Here is an 18,877-nt window from a genome sequence, read left to right as displayed (position 1 = left end):
CATGAATTTAAGAAGTTTGGGGTTTTTTTTTTCTTCTTCAGGAAAAATTAACATCTTGTGAGAACAACGTTTGAGAAATACACACACACATACAAAAGGAAAGAAAGAAAGAAAAAATATGCAATTGAAAATTGAGGAAAAATGGTGGTAAAGCCCTGTGATGTTCCTGGATATTAGCTTAGGTTCTCATTGAAACAGGCTTAGAAATCATAGATGTTGGGTTGTTGCATGTGTCAAGTGTTTATTTTAAAATACGGTAGCTAGCATTCACCTTTGCTCTGGGGTTACTAAAAATAGACTAGAGAATGGTGGGGCCATAAGTGCCTTTTTTCTCTTTCCCCTGATTTATTGTATCTCCCATGAAAGCCTTGGGTGCCAGGCTCCTGGATGCTGACAGTGATGTAGGAGTTAAACCTGGAATCTGGCCCATCACAAAGTCCCCGTTAAATATAAAGGAGGGATTTTAGCCAAGTGAATTTTATGTGTTCTGTTTAGAGAATATCTTACAGTTCTAATTTCTCAATATTACAGATTGGGGTGGGTTCTGGTTTATTTTACCCAGTTAAAAAAATAACTTCACTTTAGTCTATATAAAAGGATATTTGGGGCTCAGCAAACTAGCTTGGTTCTAGTTCTGGTTATACCAAGTGTCTGATTAGAAACCTACTCATCACAGAGCTGTGATTCCTTTCCATAAAGCAAAGTGGGAGGCTCCAGCAAGTTAATATCGAACACATGCATACCCCAGACCTGGACACGATTTGTAGTGGCTATGGAAACGTTTTACATGTGGTTCTAAAAATGTACATGGCATCGTGTTCTCAGTGTAGTTTTACTTCCACGCATTGAAGTGTAATAATGTCAGGGAAATATAGCGTATTTGCGACCATTTCTGTTAAGAGAAAGTTCATTTGGCTGAAGCCCAATTAAAGCGGCAAATGTAAAATTCTAGAGCAAGCTCCTATATGGCCCCGAAGCAGCAGTCTTTTGCATCGACAATGCAATGGAAAGAAGGTTTCCATTTCTAAAACAATTTTTAATTTTGAAATAATTATAGACTCACAAGAAGTTGTAAAAATAATGCAGAGCCCTCCCGTGTGCCCATCATCACCTAGCTTTCCCCAAAAGTGACATCTCACATAAGGGTAATGCATCATCAGAAGCAGGAAATTGATTGCCCCAATGCAATGAATTAGATAGCTTCCTTTTTAAGAACTAAAAAGCTGTGTTCCTATAAGACTCTGGAAAAGCTTAGTTTGTCTGTAAAAGACCTTATCCAGTATAATAGTACAGTGTTCTTACTCCTGTGCAATTCCCATTGGTTGAAGGTTCTTTGTAAATATGAAAGATAGCGTTTAACACATTGAAGGACGGGAAAGGACAGTGTCCCGTAAATATACTTTTAAAAGCCTAGTGAAGATTTAAAATACAGTCCGCAAATTTTGCTTCATGAAGCCTCCTGTATTTACCTCCCTGTCTCGAATTCATAAGGTAATTTCCAGTTAGGAATTTTTTTCCAGTCACATGCAAAATGGAAACTTAGACTGTTTTAAGTTCACAGCAGAAGCTTTTGCTTCCATTAACAAAAGTGAAGCTTTTCTCTCCAGCATTAACACAAGTGAAGCATTCTCCCCACATGTTTCTTTCACGTAGGAGCTGAAATATGGAGATGGAATACAGCTGTCTCGGAGCAGAGAATTGGATGAATGTTTTGCCCAGGCCAATGATCAGATGGAAATTACCGATAGCTTGATCAGAGAGATGCGACAGATGGGCCAGCCCTGTGATGCTTATCAGAAAAGGTATCTCCTTTACCACTGAGCCAAATGCAGGCAGGCCTCATGGAGAGAAGGTCATAACACCCACTTATGCTCCATCCCACGGCCTGGTCTTCCCTTGAAGGAAGCACAGCTCTTCCAGAGCGAGGGCTTGCTTTACTTGGTATTTTGTAGCTACTGTGTACCGATGGACTAAACTCACTGCCTCCATTTTATGGGGAATCACAAAGCTGCCTTGAAAAGACTCGAAGGATTGAATTTATCATAAGATGTTAACTGGGCCTCCATTTGGGAGTAGCAACAGCCTCTGGTGCAGCATTTGACTTTCAAGAGTCCAATACCAAGCCGAGCTCAGTTTCACGCATATAAAAATGAGACTCGTAGAGTCAGAGAGCAGTTTAAAGTGGAGACAGGCAGTCTTGATTTTGCTGTCACCGTACCTGGGGCCCAGGTTACAAGGCAGATGCCCAGGGTGCAACTCAAGGGGAAGCAGAAGGTGCTATCAGGTTAGGCCAAGCCAGGTATGATTTCTGTGATGCTTCAGGCTCTGAGCGTCATAATGCTGAGGTATGTGTATGTGATGGAGATTCAAGTCATGTGGTAAGGAAAAGAATTCTTCAAATAAAACATTTGTGACCTCTGTACTGACAGCAAAGGAGACTCAGAAAGGGGGACGTTTGCCCAGAATGTGTGGTCAGAGGCTGTTTTCCTGCCACGGTGTGATTGTTTTCCTTTCTTTTCAGACTGCTTCAGCTCCAGGAGCAAATGCGAGCTCTTTATAAAGCCATCAGCGTCCCTCGAGTCCGAAGGGCCAGCTCCAAGGGTGGCGGAGGGTACACCTGTCAGAGTGGCTCCGGGTGGGATGAATTCACCAAGCGCCTCACCAGTGAATGTCTGGGGTGGATGAGGCAGCAGAGGGTAAGTGCCTTCCAGATGAGGTTGGTTCTCGAATGTTCCAAGCCCAAGTGGCGCAGGTGTATAGAATGTGGCAGGGTCAGCCCCAGTGGTTTGGCCAAAGAGTGGTCTGGGGCCTCAGCTAGCAGCAGAAACTTGATGTTTTCCATATTTTCCTCCTATACAATTTATTTTTTATCTTTTATATTTTAGAGAGTGTACGTGCTTGCAAGCAAGTTGGGGAGGGAAGGGAGAGAGAATCCTAAGCAGGCTCTCTGCCCAGTGTGGAGCCCGACGTGGGGCTTAATCTCATGACCCTGAGGTCGTGATCTAAGCCAGAGAGTCAGATGCCTAACCGACTGAGCCACCCAGGCGCCCTACCTCATATATGCCTTATTTTTTAAAAGATTTTAATTATTTATTTGAGAGAGAAAGAGCACAAGCAGGGGGAGTGGCAGAGGGAGAAGGAGAAGCAGATTCCCCATTGAGTGGGGAGTCTGACATGGAGAGGACCCTGGGATCATGACCTGAGCAGAAGGCAGACTCTTCACCCACTGAGCCACCCAGGCACCCCACCTCATACACACTTTAAATTGTAGGCTTCATAAAAATCTATATATTCATATAAAATATTCATATATTCATATAAAAATATATAAAACTTCATACAGTTGTTTTTTTTTTCCCTTTTCCTTTTATGGCTTAGGGAATCAGCCTCATTGTTTACTAGTCACAACTTATGGCACAGGTAACATTTAGCCGGTATAATTTGATTAGTAGATTTTGAATATCTAACCCTTATCATTCACAACCTGAAAATGTGTTGGAGTTGATGGGCTAAAATATTTTATTTTTCTAGTAAGTGACCTCAGCTGTGTTACTGACAGGTACTTAAAAAACAAATGTTGTGGATGTTCATTTAAAATGTTAAATCAGAGCAGCTGGAAACACAGTAAAACTGGATATTCTGGTTTGGGCTCATTGGCTGCTTACCTTATATTTTTGAGGTATCAGTTCTTCTTGTGCAATCATTATGTCGCAGCTGTGGGAGGGGAGTGAAATAATGGTGACCAAAGTATATGCTGAGCCTTTCCCCACAACTGTGGTTTCTACAAAGTGTTTTCCAGTGCTAATGACTGTTTTGTTTTATGTGGTCATTATGCCCTCTAATGAACAGGTGGCATTAGAAATATGCCATAATCACATAGATGGGAAATGTATAATGAAAACCTGGTGTTCATGAGCCATCCTTCTCTTGAGAAGGTGGATATGTTAGATTGATAAGTTGTGCAGACATCATTTGTGATGCCGTGTGGTTGTGCTTGTGAGAAGTATTGGTTTTATTGCTTGTTGTTGGACCAGTTGAGCAATGGTTCTAAAGTTTCTCAACCACTTAAAATTGTTTGTATGTGTTCTTTCCTAAGAGGTGAAGGCTTATGGGTCTGGCCGTGTGTTCAGTCAGCTAAGTTTTTCTTCCACTTAATACAAAGACCGTACAATACTGTTAGAGACGGTGGGGCTTATAGAGGAGAAAGTTATAATCCCAGAAACCTAAAGTACAGTCCTGTTGGCGTGTTTTCAGGTTTTCTTTTGATCTTGGAACACATATTTCTTGAGCTTTTTATATGTATTGGCACCCTAGCAGAAAGTGTGTTCAGAAGTAATGTTTTGTAGTCCTGACAATGAGTATGATCGAGAACGAGACATGTACCCCCACATGCCACATTTCTGTCCAGAGCAGTGTGGGGTTAATGGCATTTGAGCTGCAATAAAATCCTGCTCAGCTAGGGCTGTGGGGGGGTGGGGCGGGGGGTGGTGCTCCAGTCTCTGGAAAGGAGCCCTGAAAAGCAGGCTCAGCAGAGCTGATAGGGCTTGAACTACATCTTAAGCGACGGTAGGTGAGACAACCTTTGAACCAAATTACTTACGAAACATCAAATCCTTTCATTTCTTCTTAGTATGACAGTTATAGAAAATGACAGCTCCTAATTGGTCATTTTCTGCATTCACGTTGAGTGTAGCTTGGTGAGAACCCTAGGTCTCAGAGGCTCAGCATTTTTAAATTTTGGAGAGTGGCATTATCTCGTGGATCATCTCAGTTCTGTGTTTATGTTTTAATAGGTGCAATCGATGAGCAATGCACTTCAGATCAGCTGGCCTCCAGGGTTCCAGAGGAACTAAAAGTAGTTTTATCACTTAACCGCCTGTTTGCTCTGGGATTCTCTGGGGCCCTTTTCTTCTTATCCTTCTTCCCCCTAGCATAGCCTGCATTCTTTCTCACTCCCCAGAGACTGAGCTGCTGTCCCGGCCAGCTGATAAGGGAGCACCATCCCCAGCCACTAATCAGTAGGCAGTCACACATCTCCTGTGCCAGGTTTTTTGTTTTGTTTCCCTGATTTGTGTTTCTGCTGATGCACAGGTCAGATACTATACACCTGGCTGGTAATGAGGGGCATGCATGGGAGCCTGGTCAGGCTCATCTCATTAACGTCCCAGTGCGCTCACCTGTTTTTGCTTTAAAGCCGAAGCCAGCCCAGGGAAAGGTCAAAGTCCTAGGTGATCTGACTGAAATGGCTCCCCTTTCTGAAGGCCCGCCAAGTGTATTAGAACATGGATGTGGCTTAGAACAATGTGTGTTATGTTCTTGCTGCAACACCAGACTGGAATGTTTGCCCTTGGCAGCTCTAAGAGATGACACAGGTGATTTGGAAATTTACATGAGCTCATGCAAAAGAAAGATGAGATAATAGGCTGGTGGACTAGAATGGGTGATTCTTATTGGGTGGCATTCTTAAATTGGAGGTAGGGGAGACTCAAATTAGAAAGTCCGATTTGATTTTTTTTAAAGAGCTGACATAAATCCACTCCCTTCATATTGCCAACATGAATTGCAATGAGCTTTGAGTATGTTGTGTAGTAACTCCTCTTTGAAATGGGCCATTGGGAGTTTGGCATCCTGAAAGGTCATGGCAAATGCTGAATTTAAAGAGTCAACAGTTATGGGAATCAAAACAATTTAAAGAAATAAACAATGAGAGATAGGTTTAGGTCAGCTGTTTAGCTTGGGACATAGTACATGACTGAGCTTAATGAGCTCTTTCTGATGCACAGTTTAAAATGACTGAATATGGTTTGTGGATTCAGTGCGAAAGGAGTTAGAGTGGTTGAGTCATGCCAGTGAGAATGACCATGAAGTTCTGCACTTCTCTGCAAGCTTTTTCTTTATTCTTCTTGATACACATTTTTGCGATGTGTCAAGAACTGATCAGTGGGCTGTGTAGGGTTCCTGGGTATCTATTCTGAAGACTCTCAGCTTGCTCAGTTGGTATCCATCTGTTTTCTGAGCACATACTGTAATATCTTGGGGGGAAGATCTCATTTTTGTGTATCACTTTGCCTTTCAAAATTAAATATAAAACCCATGGAATGTACAACAGCAAGAGTGAAACTACATGCATATATAGACTTTGAGTGATTGAGATATGTCAGTGTTGATTCATTGATTGTAATAAATATGCCACCCTGATATGAGATATTGGTAGAAGAGGCTGTGCGTGTGTAGGGCAAGGGGTATATGGGAACTCTGTATTTTCTGCTCAGTTTTGCTGTGAACCTAAAATTGTTCTAAAAAATCTAAAATCTATTAAAATAGATTAAAATAATATAGAAACTTCTATTAGTAATTTCTAACATTGTGTCATGTAGATATATGCACATCTGTTCTAGACACACACATACCACTTGAATGTTCACAGGTAGATTTTATTTTTTCTTTAGTGGACATGATCTAGCTTTCAGGGATCTCATTCCTGTATCATCTCTCCTCGGCCATGCTGAGCTGGTGTCCAACAAGTTGTGGGACGGATTGGGCAAGCTCTGTTCGCAGTTTGAGAATCCCAAGCCTTTACAAAATTTTTTTTGGCTTTGAAAATATTGAATATCGGGGATCCCTGGGTGGCGCAGCGGTTTGGCGCCTGCCTTTGGCCCAGGGCGTGATCCTGGAGACCCGGGATCGAATCCCACGTCGGGCTCCCGGTGCATGGAGCCTGCTTCTCCCTCTGCCTGTGTCTCTGCCTCTCTCTCTCTCTCTCTCTCTCTGATGTGACTATCATAAATAAATAAAAAAAATTAAAAAAAAAAAAAAAAAAAAGAAAATATTGAATATCTACACCTTCAGTTTTATCTGAATGGAAGCTATGTATGTCCCTTGCTGCTTTGACCCCTGATGCTGGGGGTAAGGTGAATCAGTTGCAAAGGACCGGAAATGAAGGGCACACTTTCCCTTGGCAGGCGGAGATGGACATGGTGGCCTGGGGCGTGGACCTGGCCTCCGTGGAGCAGCACATCAACAGCCACAGGAGCATCCACAATGCCATCGGGGACTATCGCTGGCAGCTGGACAAAATCAAGGCTGACCTGGTACTTTGAAATGTTTTATTTTTAGAGTCTTGAAAAAGCATACTAAAGGATTATGTAGTTACTCAATCCTGGGTGTTTTTGTCTGAAATGTTAGCCTAAGATTTCTTCTCCAACAGACTGGAAATTTCTAAAAATCCCATTTCATAAATGAGGAAGTGGACTCAGATAAACCCAGAAGAGATTGTGTTCACCCCGGAGGTGAACAAAACGCAAAGGGTACATACAATATGGATTTGTGTGTAGTTTGTAGGTGAATATTTTTGGGGAATGGTAGGTTTTTTTATTTCTTTTTTTCTGAAAGCATAATATCTCTTCAAATAGAGAAAGCACAACAATCAGAGTTTTGTGTGCTTGGCGAACCCTTTCCTATGTGCTAATTAAATGTATTTCTAGTAAGGGAAATTGTGTCTCTTCCTGGCCCCCCCTTTTTTTTTTTTTTTGCTGAAAGGGCTGGCTTGAAGCTGAATTAAGAATTACAGCCTGAAATAATCCGATTTTAAGTGCCTGGTTCCCCCTAGATCTCCGTGCTTTTAAATCCCTTACATTTCTTTCCTTAAACCAGAGATAGCCTCACTTCTTCTGCCTTTTTTGCTCCCTTTATTTTTGTCCACCTGAGTATCCGACCACATTTCTCCCTCTTTTTTCTAAGACCTAGGGAGTCCTAAATTGTATTGTCAAACTTAACATTTTTTAACAAGTGAGTCTTTAAGTGACAGTGATGAGCCCCTTTCTTTACTTTGTGGGGATGGCACCACCAGACCAGTGGGGGGTTTGCCTTTAAATCCAACTGGGAAAAGGTTGCTGTGGGAAAAAGATTTTATAGAGCAAATACTACTTTCTATGCAGTGATCTGAAGTCATTATCTGATAAAAAGGAGATTTAGAAGGACTGCTGTTTGTATACAAACCCACAAGGAGAGTTAAATAATTACTTGCCATTTGTTGTCTTCTAGCGTGAGAAATCTGCGATCTACCAGTTGGAAGAGGAATATGAAAACCTGCTGGTGAGCTGATTTATTTCTGATGTCTCTGTGTTCAGTTCAGTTCTGTTGTAAAAAAATGGAGAATGCCTGGGCTTGAGGCACCTAATGACCGTGGGAGCTACCTGGAAATATACTTAGGGCCTGTAGGTGCTACCTTCATTTCTACTGCTGGGTTTCCTGTAGAAGTGAGTTGAGTGTTAGATGATTTTTTCCTGAAGGCAGTACCTGGTGCTGTTCTATTTGTAAGTTGAGTGTCATGTTGATGGCACTTATTAAATACTTGTAGTTAAATAAAGCTTTTCCACTTGTGAATTGTGATCTAGGGAGTATAAGCAGAAATAAGACTTGATTCCCTAGGTAGAGGTTTCTTAGACCATCATCACCATTTTATGACAAAGTAGGAATCAATCAATTCACTTGTCTGATAAGAAGAGCTATTGCCATTTTTTTGGCCTGTTTTTGTCACCCTATCTTCACCTTTTCAATATTTTCTCGTTGGGAGTGATCCTTATTTGTTCGTTTATTTTTTTAAAGATTTTATTTATTTATCTGACAGAGAGAGAGAGGGAGAGTACAGCAGGGGGAATGGCAGGCAGAGGAAGAGGTAGGAGAAGCAAGCTTCTCAGTGAGCAGGGACCCCTGATGTGGGACTAGATCCCAGCACCCTGGGGTCATGACCTGAGCATGATCGTGACACTTAACCGACTTAGCCACCCAGGCGCCCCTATTTATTTATTTTAAAGAGGGACAGAGAGAGAGCCTGATTTGGGAAGCAGTAGAGGGGGAAAGAGAGAGAATCCTCAAGCAGACTCCCTACTGAGTGCAGAGCCCAACTCAGGGCTTGATCCCAGGACTCTGAGATCATGATCCCAGCCAAAACCAAGAGCTGGACGCTCAACTGACTCAGCCACCCAGGGACCCTGGCATTGATCCTTTTTTAAATAATGTGGCTAGCAGTGACACAATTGTCCTCTTACATCTGGGATGTGACTAATGGTACCTCGAATTTTTGGGTTGTGGAAGAGGGCAGGAAAGCTTGATTTATCTTTTTAAGATTCCATTTTTCCCTTTGTAGTCTGAAACTAATTAATGAACCCAAACATCAGTGTCTAAATCAAGACCCTTTTGAACTAGGCTATTCCATTGAATCTAAAATTGTTCCCTTGTTCATTATAAGTTTGGATGGGTCTTTTACATACTAGGTAGTCAGTGAACATTTTCTTGATTCGTGTGATTGATTGATTAATTTATGTAAAAGGGACCACACAGATTTATATATGGAATCTGCAGAGAACACCATTAACGTGCATTGCTTTATCCTAATGCTACTTTTGAACTTCCTGTGCAGAAAGCATCCTTTGAGAGGATGGATCACCTACGACAGCTGCAGAACATCATCCAGGCCACGTCCCGAGAGATCATGTGGATCAATGACTGTGAGGAAGAGGAGCTGCTCTATGATTGGAGTGACCGCAACACCAACATTGCCCAGAAGCAGGAGGCCTTCTCTGTAAGCTTGCCTCTCCTGGTTGTGGATGTGGGGCTCTCGCATGGGAGGGCCCCGAGGTGGGGATGAATGGCCTTGCAATTACTTAGCTACTTGTAATTCAGCCTCTGTTGAAATGGTCACGAAAACCCATTTCTTTCTGAAGATTTTCAGTGACTGTATTTATTTATTATTATTATTTTTTAAAGATTTTATTCATTTATTTATGAGAGACAGAGATTGAGAGGCAGAGACATAGACAGAGGGAGAAGCAGGCCCTCCACGGAGAGTCTGATGTGGGACTCCGTCCCAGGACCCCAGGGTCATGACCTGAGCCAAAGGCAGAAGCTCGACCACTGAGCCATCCAGGTGTCCCTTTTGGTGACTTCAGAGGGGCAATGCATTGCTTAACATCCTGGAACAGAGTAGATAGGGTCAGAATTATGCATTCAGATATCCCAGAGTGTGTGTAGTACAGTAGGATGGTGGATTAAAACCTAGAATTAGAAAATTGCAGCATTAGTTGTCGCTATCACTTTACCTGTGTGGATTTGGACAAGAAATGTCACCAGTGTGGCCTCTGCCATGTATGGGATGATCTCAGACATCCTTTTTGGTCTTTAAAAAAAAAATGTTTATTCATGAGACAGAGAGAGAGAGAGGCAGAGACACAGGCAGAGGGAGAAGCAGGTTCCATGCAGGGAGCCCGACGTGGGACTCGATCCCCGGTCTCCAGGATCATGCCCTGGGCCGAAGGCAGCGCTAAACCGCTGAGCCACCCAGGCTGCCCATCCTTTTTGGTCTTAAAAATGCTATGCCTCTTGAGGAAACCGTAACACGATTCTTTGACATCGTTCATTGGCACAACGTAGCTTTGTGTTCCAGCTTCCCTTAAATGTGGCAGCAGTGCTGGAAGGCTAATGGTGACTTGCTCTGAAGGGTTTGCTTTCCTTTCATTTATAGATACGCATGAGCCAACTGGAAGTTAAGGAAAAAGAGCTCAATAAGCTTAAACAAGAAAGTGACCAACTTGTCCTCAATCAGCATCCGGCTTCAGACAAAATTGAGGTAGGCTTCATAAGATTTATACTTTTATTAGAGAAAAAAAGGGGAACTTCTTATAAAGTAAGACTATACAGATGAATGATTCTTATCTATCATAAAGCCATGACAAGCTTATTTTATATATTTTGGGATCAACACCCAAGGCTGGCAGTTGGTGTTGGCAAGCTTTTCTGGAAGGGACCAAACAATAAATATTTTAGGCTTGCAGACCATTTGGCTTCTGTTGAAATTACTTAACTCTGCCATTATAGTGTGGAAGTAACCCTAACAATATGTAAGTGAATGAGCATGGCTGTGTTCCAATAAAACTTTATTTATAAACTCAGGTAGTGGGCCAGATGTGGCCCTTGGGTTATGGCTTGCTGACCTTTGTCCTAGGCTGCCATCTGTGGGCTGTACTCAGGGCTGGCATCAGCTGGTATGACATCAACTGGTTTGGCCATACTGTTTGTTAAAAAAACAAGTATTTTCATATCAGTTGGTGAGAGTCCCTGCCTTAAGACCCTCAAGCCCTCTGCAGGGGTTCCTCGGACTTTCCCATCATCTAGCAGCTATATAGGATCAGGGTGCAGTGGAGGGGTCCTGCTCCAGTGCTACCCCTAGTGTCTGTCCTAATCCTGATTGGTCAGTAGCTATGCCATTTGAGTGCATATTTTGACTAATACTCCTAATGGTATCTATTTGCTAAAACTGGTTTTAAAGTTTAATCTCTACCATTTTCCCACTGGGAAATCTATTTTCACTTTTTAAAAATCTTTGCTTGATTTGGTATTCGAGAAAAAATGTTTCATAGCTTTCACTCTGGCTCACATATCTATCAACGAACAGCTAATGTTTTCTTGCTTCAGGCCTATATGGATACTCTTCAGACGCAGTGGAGCTGGATTCTTCAGATCACCAAATGCATTGATGTTCACCTCAAAGAAAATGCAGCCTACTTTCAGGTTTTTATGCTTTGTAGTAATTTAATTGTCGTTTAGGTCTTAATACCTTATTTTTTGAATGTATTTTTAAAAGCACTGGAAACAATCTTCAAAATATTTTATGAGTACTGTTTATTGGCTTTTAGTTTAGAGGAGCATAGATTGTAGCCTGGTAACCAGTTACTCAGATTATCTCCTGCTGTCACATAAGTTAATACCGTTTCTTTAACCACCTACTAAATAGACTTCGAGAAGATAGTCCTTGACATGGAAATACTAGATGCTGCTGCTTACTGAGTTCCTTCTCATTAACATGTGATCATGCTCATCTTTATAGTTTTTTGAAGAGGCCCAGTCAACTGAAGCCTATCTGAAGGGCCTTCAGGACTCCATCAGAAAGAAGTACCCTTGTGATAAGAACATGCCCCTGCAGCGCCTGCTGGAACAGATCAAGGAGCTGGAGGTATCATCACAAAACAAAAACAGAAAGAATACTGATAATTTAACAAAAGTTCCTTTGGAAAAGCATACTTCAAATTCAATCGACATAGTCTTTTCAATGATATTCTTTCCTGTCCACTTAATTCATGGCTTTGTAGCTTCCTAAGTGGCTCATTATGGAAGGTCCCTAAAGATCCTGCAGATAGAGGAATTTGTAGCTTTTTGGAGCTCGTGCTACTGTAGCAATATCTAGTTTGTCATGTCATAGCAGCTATATTAATGTCACCTGCAGTTCTTATCTGAAATTCACAGAGTATGTGATGAAAGTATGGTCTTATTTGCAATTGCAGAAAGAACGAGAGAAAATCCTCGAATATAAACGTCAGGTACAGAACTTGGTAAACAAGTCTAAGAAGATCGTGCAGCTGAAACCTCGGAACCCAGACTATAGAAGCAACAAACCCATCATTCTCAGGGCTCTCTGTGACTACAAACAAGACCAGGTGTGCACTCAGTTATTCAGAATGATACAAAAGTTTTCCCTTTCTTTACATAGAGATTTTTGCCAATAGAGGGAGTAGAGTTTAATTCAGTTTTCAGTAAGCAGCATGGTAAATGTCTTTCATTTTTTTTTTAGATTTATTTATTTATTTATTCATGATAGACATAGAGAGAGAGAGAGAGGCAGAGACACAGGCAGAGGAATAAGCAGGCTCCATGCCGGGAGCCCGACGCGGGACCCGGGACTCCAGGACCGCGCCCTGGGCCAAAGGCAGGCGCCAAACCGCTGAGCCACCCAGGGATCCCCAATGTCTTTCTTTCATACATAAAGCAGCAAGCTATGAAAATATAGCAGTTTTGTTCTGAGTTCTATCAGAGTTTTCAATAATTAGGACAGCAGTTAATTTATAGACTATTCATTTTATTTTATTTTATTTTTTAATTTAATTTTATTTATTTTATTTTTTATTTATTTTATTTTATTTTATTTTATTTATTTTATTTTATTTATTTTATTTTATTTATTTTATTTTATTTTATTTTATTATTTTTTGGTAAAGATTTTATTTATTTATTTGAGAGAACAGGAGTGGAAGGAGGGGAAGAGGCAGAGGGAAAGAGTGAAGCTCCCCAGGGGAGTGGGCGTGGGGCTAGATCCCAGGACCCTAAGATCATGACCTGAGCTGAAGGCAGACACTCAACCAACTGAACCACCCAGGTGACCCTAAACTATTCATTTTAAGTCTTAATACTTCTTTTCTTCTAATATGCAAAATGTTAACCTTTAAATCTTAAGTTTTAAAATCTTTAAATTTCTTGAAAGATCTTTAAATTTTTGACATAAAAGAAATGAGAAATGTGACCATTATGCCGCATGTGAAGTGAACATCATTGCAGATTTTCTCCAGTAACTGACCACATCAGTTCTGTGGGATCTGGTAAATACAGGCATTCATATGGAAAGATGACTTGTTTTTACTGATTATTTATGTAATTCCCACGCTCTGATTTCTTGTAAAAATTATGGAGGATTTAAGAAATATGATTAGTTGCTTAGATAAATGTTATAAAACAATGGAATTTATTCTGGCAAAGGAAATGTTTTAAGAACTTGCATGGGGAGGAGAAATAAATTGAAGTAGAGATTGAAATATGTAAATATCAGGCTTGTTACATTTCATTAGTGAAGATAATTTTCATATTTGAAGTGTACCCATTTCAAGAAGCTATAGAATTATTATAGAAATTAAGGTGTTCAGATAGTGGAGTTAATTGAGAAAGTTATCTTTTTGGGGACCTGATGCCAGACTTTTTGTTTTTAGTTCTAAACGTTAAGAGCAAGTGAATGAGACAAGTGACTCCTGCCGTAGTAAATCTCATATGTAAAATATGAACTCACAAAGATAGGAAAGCCATGTGGTGGGTTTTTGTTTTACAAAAGGATTTCTCACTTTACTGATGGATTCCCCAGGCTGTCTTCGGAAAGTTATTCGCTGGATACACACCTTTTAGGCTCTTGTGCATTATTTAAAGCAGCAGTATTGTTGGGGTGTGTAAAGATTATCTTCATTTAAAGAAAATAATAAGGGGTGCCTGGATGGCTCAGTTAGTTAAGCATCTGACTCTTCATCTCAGCCTGAGTCTCGATCTCACAGTTGGAAGTTCAAGCCCTACATTTGGCTCCACACTGGGCTTGGAGCCTACTTTAAAAGAATAAAATGAAGAAAATAAAAGTTCAAATGGTTTGCACATTTTAATCTCTTATTTCTCTCTTTGAGAAAAAAAGATAAAAATATATACTCATGAGTAAACCTAAAACACGGGGCCACTTGCCTTACAGAAAATCGTACACAAAGGAGATGAGTGCATCCTGAAAGACAATAATGAGCGCAGCAAGTGGTATGTGACTGGTCCCGGAGGTGTGGACATGCTTGTCCCTTCTGTTGGTCTGATTATCCCTCCTCCAAATCCTCTGGCCGTAGACCTCTCATGCAAGTAAGTTGTTGAAGTTCTTAGTAGCCACAACATAAATGCAAATATGGAGAAATAGAGCAAAATCTTATATGAGAAACACAGACACACTCTTTTTCACTAAAATTCCCTCCCTTGTAAAAAGGAGCCTCAAGAAGTTCCCTTTGCTTTGTGCAACTTTATGTTGAAGGTACTATAGTTTGTATTGGAAGGTAAAACAGAATGACTGTTTAGGGGGTCGGAGGAAACGATTCTTTTTTTTCAATATTAAATATTTAATATGTAAATATTAAACAATGCACTACTGCACAAGCAATGGGCCAAATAAGAAATCAAATGGCAAATCAAAGTATGTCTCAAAACAAAAGAAAAAACCCCTGCAATATGCTAAAATCTATGAGATGTAGCAAAAGCAGATGTTAGAGTGAAATTTATCTGTAAATGTTTGTATTAAGAAAAAAGTTCAAATAAATAACATTATATAACAAGGAACTAGGAAAAGAAGAAACTTAGCTGAGATTTAGTAGAGGAAGGAAAGAATAAAGAAAAATCAGAAATAAATAAAATAGAGACCAGAATAAACAATAACATAACATTGAAAGTAATTACCAGTTTTTCCAAAAAGCAGAATAGTTGGAATGCTGTAACTGTATTAACTAAGCAAAAAAAAAAGAAAGACTCAAAAATCAAAATGAGAAATGGAAAAGAAAACAGTATAACAGACAACCACAGAAATACATAGTATGATAACAGATTACTGTAAATATTTATATACTAACAAATCAGATAACTTAGGGGAAAAAAACCCAGATAGTTCCTAAAACTGTACAAGTTGTCAAGATTGAATCACGAATCTTGAATCCAAGTAATAGGAAATCTTCTTAGACCAATAACAAGAAGAAAATTGAATTAGGAATCAAAAATCTCTGAGCACAGAAAAGCCCAAGACTGTATGGCTTCATTGGTAAATTCTGCCAAACATTTAAAAATATATAATTCATGACAATCTTTATCAAAATCTTACAAATAATGGAATAGAGGAGGAAGCACAGTCCAAATCACTCCATGAGGCCATTAGTACCCTGACCAAAGCAGGATAAAAATACTATAAGAACAAAAGAGTCTAGTTTGTCCCATATAAATGTTGGTATTCCCACTTTCTTTTGACATCCATTTGCATTTTAAATGTTTCTCCACCCCCTCACTTTCAAACTGCAGGTGTCTTTCAGTCTAAAATGAGTCTTCTGTAGGCAGCATATAGATAGGTCTTTTTTATTTTTTTATTATTATTATTTTTTTTTTTACCATGCTGATACCCTATGTCTTTTGATTGGAGCATTTAGTCCATTTATATTCAAAGTAATTATTGATAGATAAGTTTTATTGCCATTTTATTGCTTGTTACTGTTTCTGGAGATTTTCTCTAATCTTTTCTTGTCTTTGTCACTTTTTGTCTCTCCTTTGCACTCAAAGAGTCTCCTTTAATATTTCTCGTGGGACTGCTTTAGTAGTCATAAACTCCTTTAGTTTTTGTTTGTCTGAGAAACTCTTTATAGCTCCTTCTATTCTGAATCGCAGCCTTGTTGGGTAAAGTATTCTTGGCTGCAGATTTTTTCCATTCAGTACTTTGAATATATCATGCCACTCCCTTCTGGCTTGCCAAGTTTCTGTTGAGAAATCTCCAGCTAACATTATGGGTTTTCCTTTGTAAGTTAAGGACTTCTTTTGTCTTGCTGCTTTTAAGATTTTTTTTTTCTTTATCACTATATTTTGTGAATTTAATTGTAGTATGTCTTGGTGTTGGCCCGCTTTTGTTGATTTTTTTGGAAGTTCTCTATGCCTCCTGGATCCGGATGTCTGTGAGGAAACAAGTCCTATCATGTATCTTGAAGGCATTGCTTCAAATTTCTTCTTCCCTTCTTAGACTATCAGTAATTCTGCAGGTAGCCACAAGTATAAAACACCCTTCATATTAATACCTGCTCATCAATAAGCAGGTAAAGCATTCATTGTACAGATCATCCACAGAAGATTCTTTTCCACCTTTTATTTTGGAAATCCTCAACCACACACAAAATAGGGAAAGTAGTGTGATGAGCCCACGTGCTTACTTCCAAGCTATTACAGCTATCAGCATTCCATGACTGGTGTCTCCCTACCATTCTGCATGGTGTTAGACCTCTGTCAATTAAAAAGTTACTGACAAACAACACAATGACAAATGTATGTTTGACCCAAAGTGAATTATCTATATTAATGGAGATCATTGAGAATGAAAAATTAATCCAGATCCAATGAAATGTTGAGTGTTTGAAAAGTATATGTTTGCCTGTTACTCCGTTAGTTCTTGGTTTAGGTTTTTATGCAGTGTGTAAGCATGGCCAGGTTTCTTGTTTGGGTCAGAGTTTGGAAGCCAGGCTCCAGTGCGTTTTTCCCCTTGTGCCTTCTAGGATCGAGCAATACTACGAGGCCATCTTGGCTCTGTGGAACCAGCTGTACATCAACATGAAGAGCCTGGTGTCTTGGCACTACTGCATGATCGACATCGAGAAAATCAGAGCCATGACTATCGCCAAGGTACATCCTCAGGACTACTCTGGCTGCCTGGAGGAGGCGCTAAGCTGCTCCCTGTGGTGCTTGTTTCTGCCAGGCAGACCTTCTAGCAGTGCAGCTGATGCTTTGGTGTCTCATCAAGAGTTAGCTCAGCCTGCCTGAGAGGTTCAGGTCCATCCCATATAGAAGGGGAGGGATTCACACCTGGCTGGTCCGGTACAAACAGAAATACTAATTCAAGTTGTCTGACAAGCCAGAAGTACTCACAAAAAAGGCAGACAGTCCTGTAATACTCTGGATCTCATTCTCCTTTGATGTAATGGAAAGCTAGGTCACAAATTATTAACTGGATATCGCAGAAGTAAAAGGTGGGATAGAATTCGTGGAATAATACCCAAAGCATTAGTTCTCTAGATCCATGGTTTTCAAGTTGTGGTAAGAATCCCAGCTTTAGGGGGGTCCCCTAGGGATGACAGGACCAGCAGAGAGGAGAGAGGCACAGAATGTATAAATCTGGGGCTCCCCTTTACTCCCCATTTTCTGTTTTCAATCAGGGCAGCTTTGCTGTGATCTGCTTTAGATTTGCAACTTCTGAGCAATATTTCCTTTGACAAATTCTGTAGGAAGAAAATAGGCAACCCACTGCTGTGGCTCTTAGAAGCAATCTTGGAGTTCTCAAGTACATATATATATATATATGTGTGTGTGTATATATATATATATATGTGTGTATATATATATATATGTGTGTGTATATATATATAATATATATTTTAAAGATTTATTTATTTATTTTAGAAAGTGAGAGAGAGAGAAAGACCAAAGACGGGGAAGGAGCAGAGGGAGAGGGAAAGAGAATCTCAGGTGGACTCTGCACTAAGCTTGGAGCCTGACTCAGGACTCAGTCTCACAACCTTAAGATCATGACCTGAGCTGAAACCAAGAGTCAGATGCTTAACCGACTGTGCCACCCAGGAGCCCCAAAGACCTTTTATTTTATGTCTCAGTGGACCTTTGACAAGGATTGCCGTAAGCCCCCTCTAGCCGAGGGTGTTTGGGGGCTCTCTTGTCGGTCATGCTATGGGAGTAATCAGACACTCCTGCCTGTTTCACTTCCAGCTGAAAACAATGCGTCAGGAAGATTACATGAAGACGATATCGGACCTTGAGCTGCATTACCAAGAGTTCATTAGAAACAGCCAGGGCTCCGAGATGTTTGGAGATGATGACAAACGGAAGATGCAGTCTCAGTTCACTGATGCCCAGAAGCACTACCAGACCCTGGTCATTCAGCTCCCTGGCCACCCCCAGCACCAGACAGGTTGGGAGCGTCTTTCTCCTTGTATCAGCCACACACACACAGCTTTAGCAGAAAGCAGTTTGCATACAACTATTTTCAGAATCATTTCTTTGAAAAATAACATAGCAAAAGTCATCTATACATTTTCAGAATCAAATCAAAGGAGGGAGCTATAGTTCATTGCAGTAGGGAGGTTGAGGCCAAGTACCCTTCCAGGTAGAAATTCTCTGATTTTTGCGGCCCTAACATATTTTTACAGTAACCACAACTGAAATCACTCATAGTTCCTGCCAAGATGTCAACCATAATAAAGTGATTGAAACCAACAGAGAAAGTGACAAGCAGGAAACGTGGATGCTGATGGAGCTTCAGAAGGTTCGCAGGCAGATGGAGCTCTGTGAGGGCAGAATGACCCTTAAAAACCTTCTTCTGGCAGACCAGGGGTCTACACACCACATTACAGTGAAAATAAATGAGCTAAAGGTAAGTGTCCAAGTGCTATTTTGCCCGATTCCAGCTCTATTTGTGTTTATCTGCAAATTAATGTAAAAAACCTCCTGGTTT

The 18,877-nt window shown here is 40.5% G+C and overlaps 1 protein-coding gene across 2 annotated transcripts in view; it reads left to right on the top strand.

Moving 5' to 3' along the window:
- Positions 1-18,877, top strand: part of DSP (desmoplakin) — a 45,449-nt gene that overhangs the window by 12,752 nt on the left and 13,820 nt on the right. For both annotated transcript variants that reach the window (XM_077886213.1, XM_077886214.1), the window contains exons 3-15: positions 1,654-1,802; positions 2,522-2,696; positions 6,963-7,091; positions 8,044-8,094; positions 9,422-9,583; positions 10,523-10,627; positions 11,473-11,568; positions 11,885-12,010; positions 12,339-12,491; positions 14,330-14,484; positions 16,911-17,037; positions 18,133-18,334; positions 18,573-18,796. In XM_077886213.1, the coding sequence (XP_077742339.1) occupies positions 1,654-1,802; positions 2,522-2,696; positions 6,963-7,091; positions 8,044-8,094; positions 9,422-9,583; positions 10,523-10,627; positions 11,473-11,568; positions 11,885-12,010; positions 12,339-12,491; positions 14,330-14,484; positions 16,911-17,037; positions 18,133-18,334; positions 18,573-18,796 (1,854 nt within the window). The remainder of the gene's footprint in view (positions 1-1,653; positions 1,803-2,521; positions 2,697-6,962; positions 7,092-8,043; positions 8,095-9,421; positions 9,584-10,522; positions 10,628-11,472; positions 11,569-11,884; positions 12,011-12,338; positions 12,492-14,329; positions 14,485-16,910; positions 17,038-18,132; positions 18,335-18,572; positions 18,797-18,877) is intronic.

Source organism: Canis aureus, chromosome 37, assembly GCF_053574225.1.
Source record: "Canis aureus isolate CA01 chromosome 37, VMU_Caureus_v.1.0, whole genome shotgun sequence".
Classification (NCBI taxonomy): Eukaryota; Metazoa; Chordata; class Mammalia; order Carnivora; family Canidae; genus Canis; species Canis aureus.
Note: the sequence above shows the minus strand (reverse complement) of the source record. Positions and strands in the feature narration are given on the sequence as shown.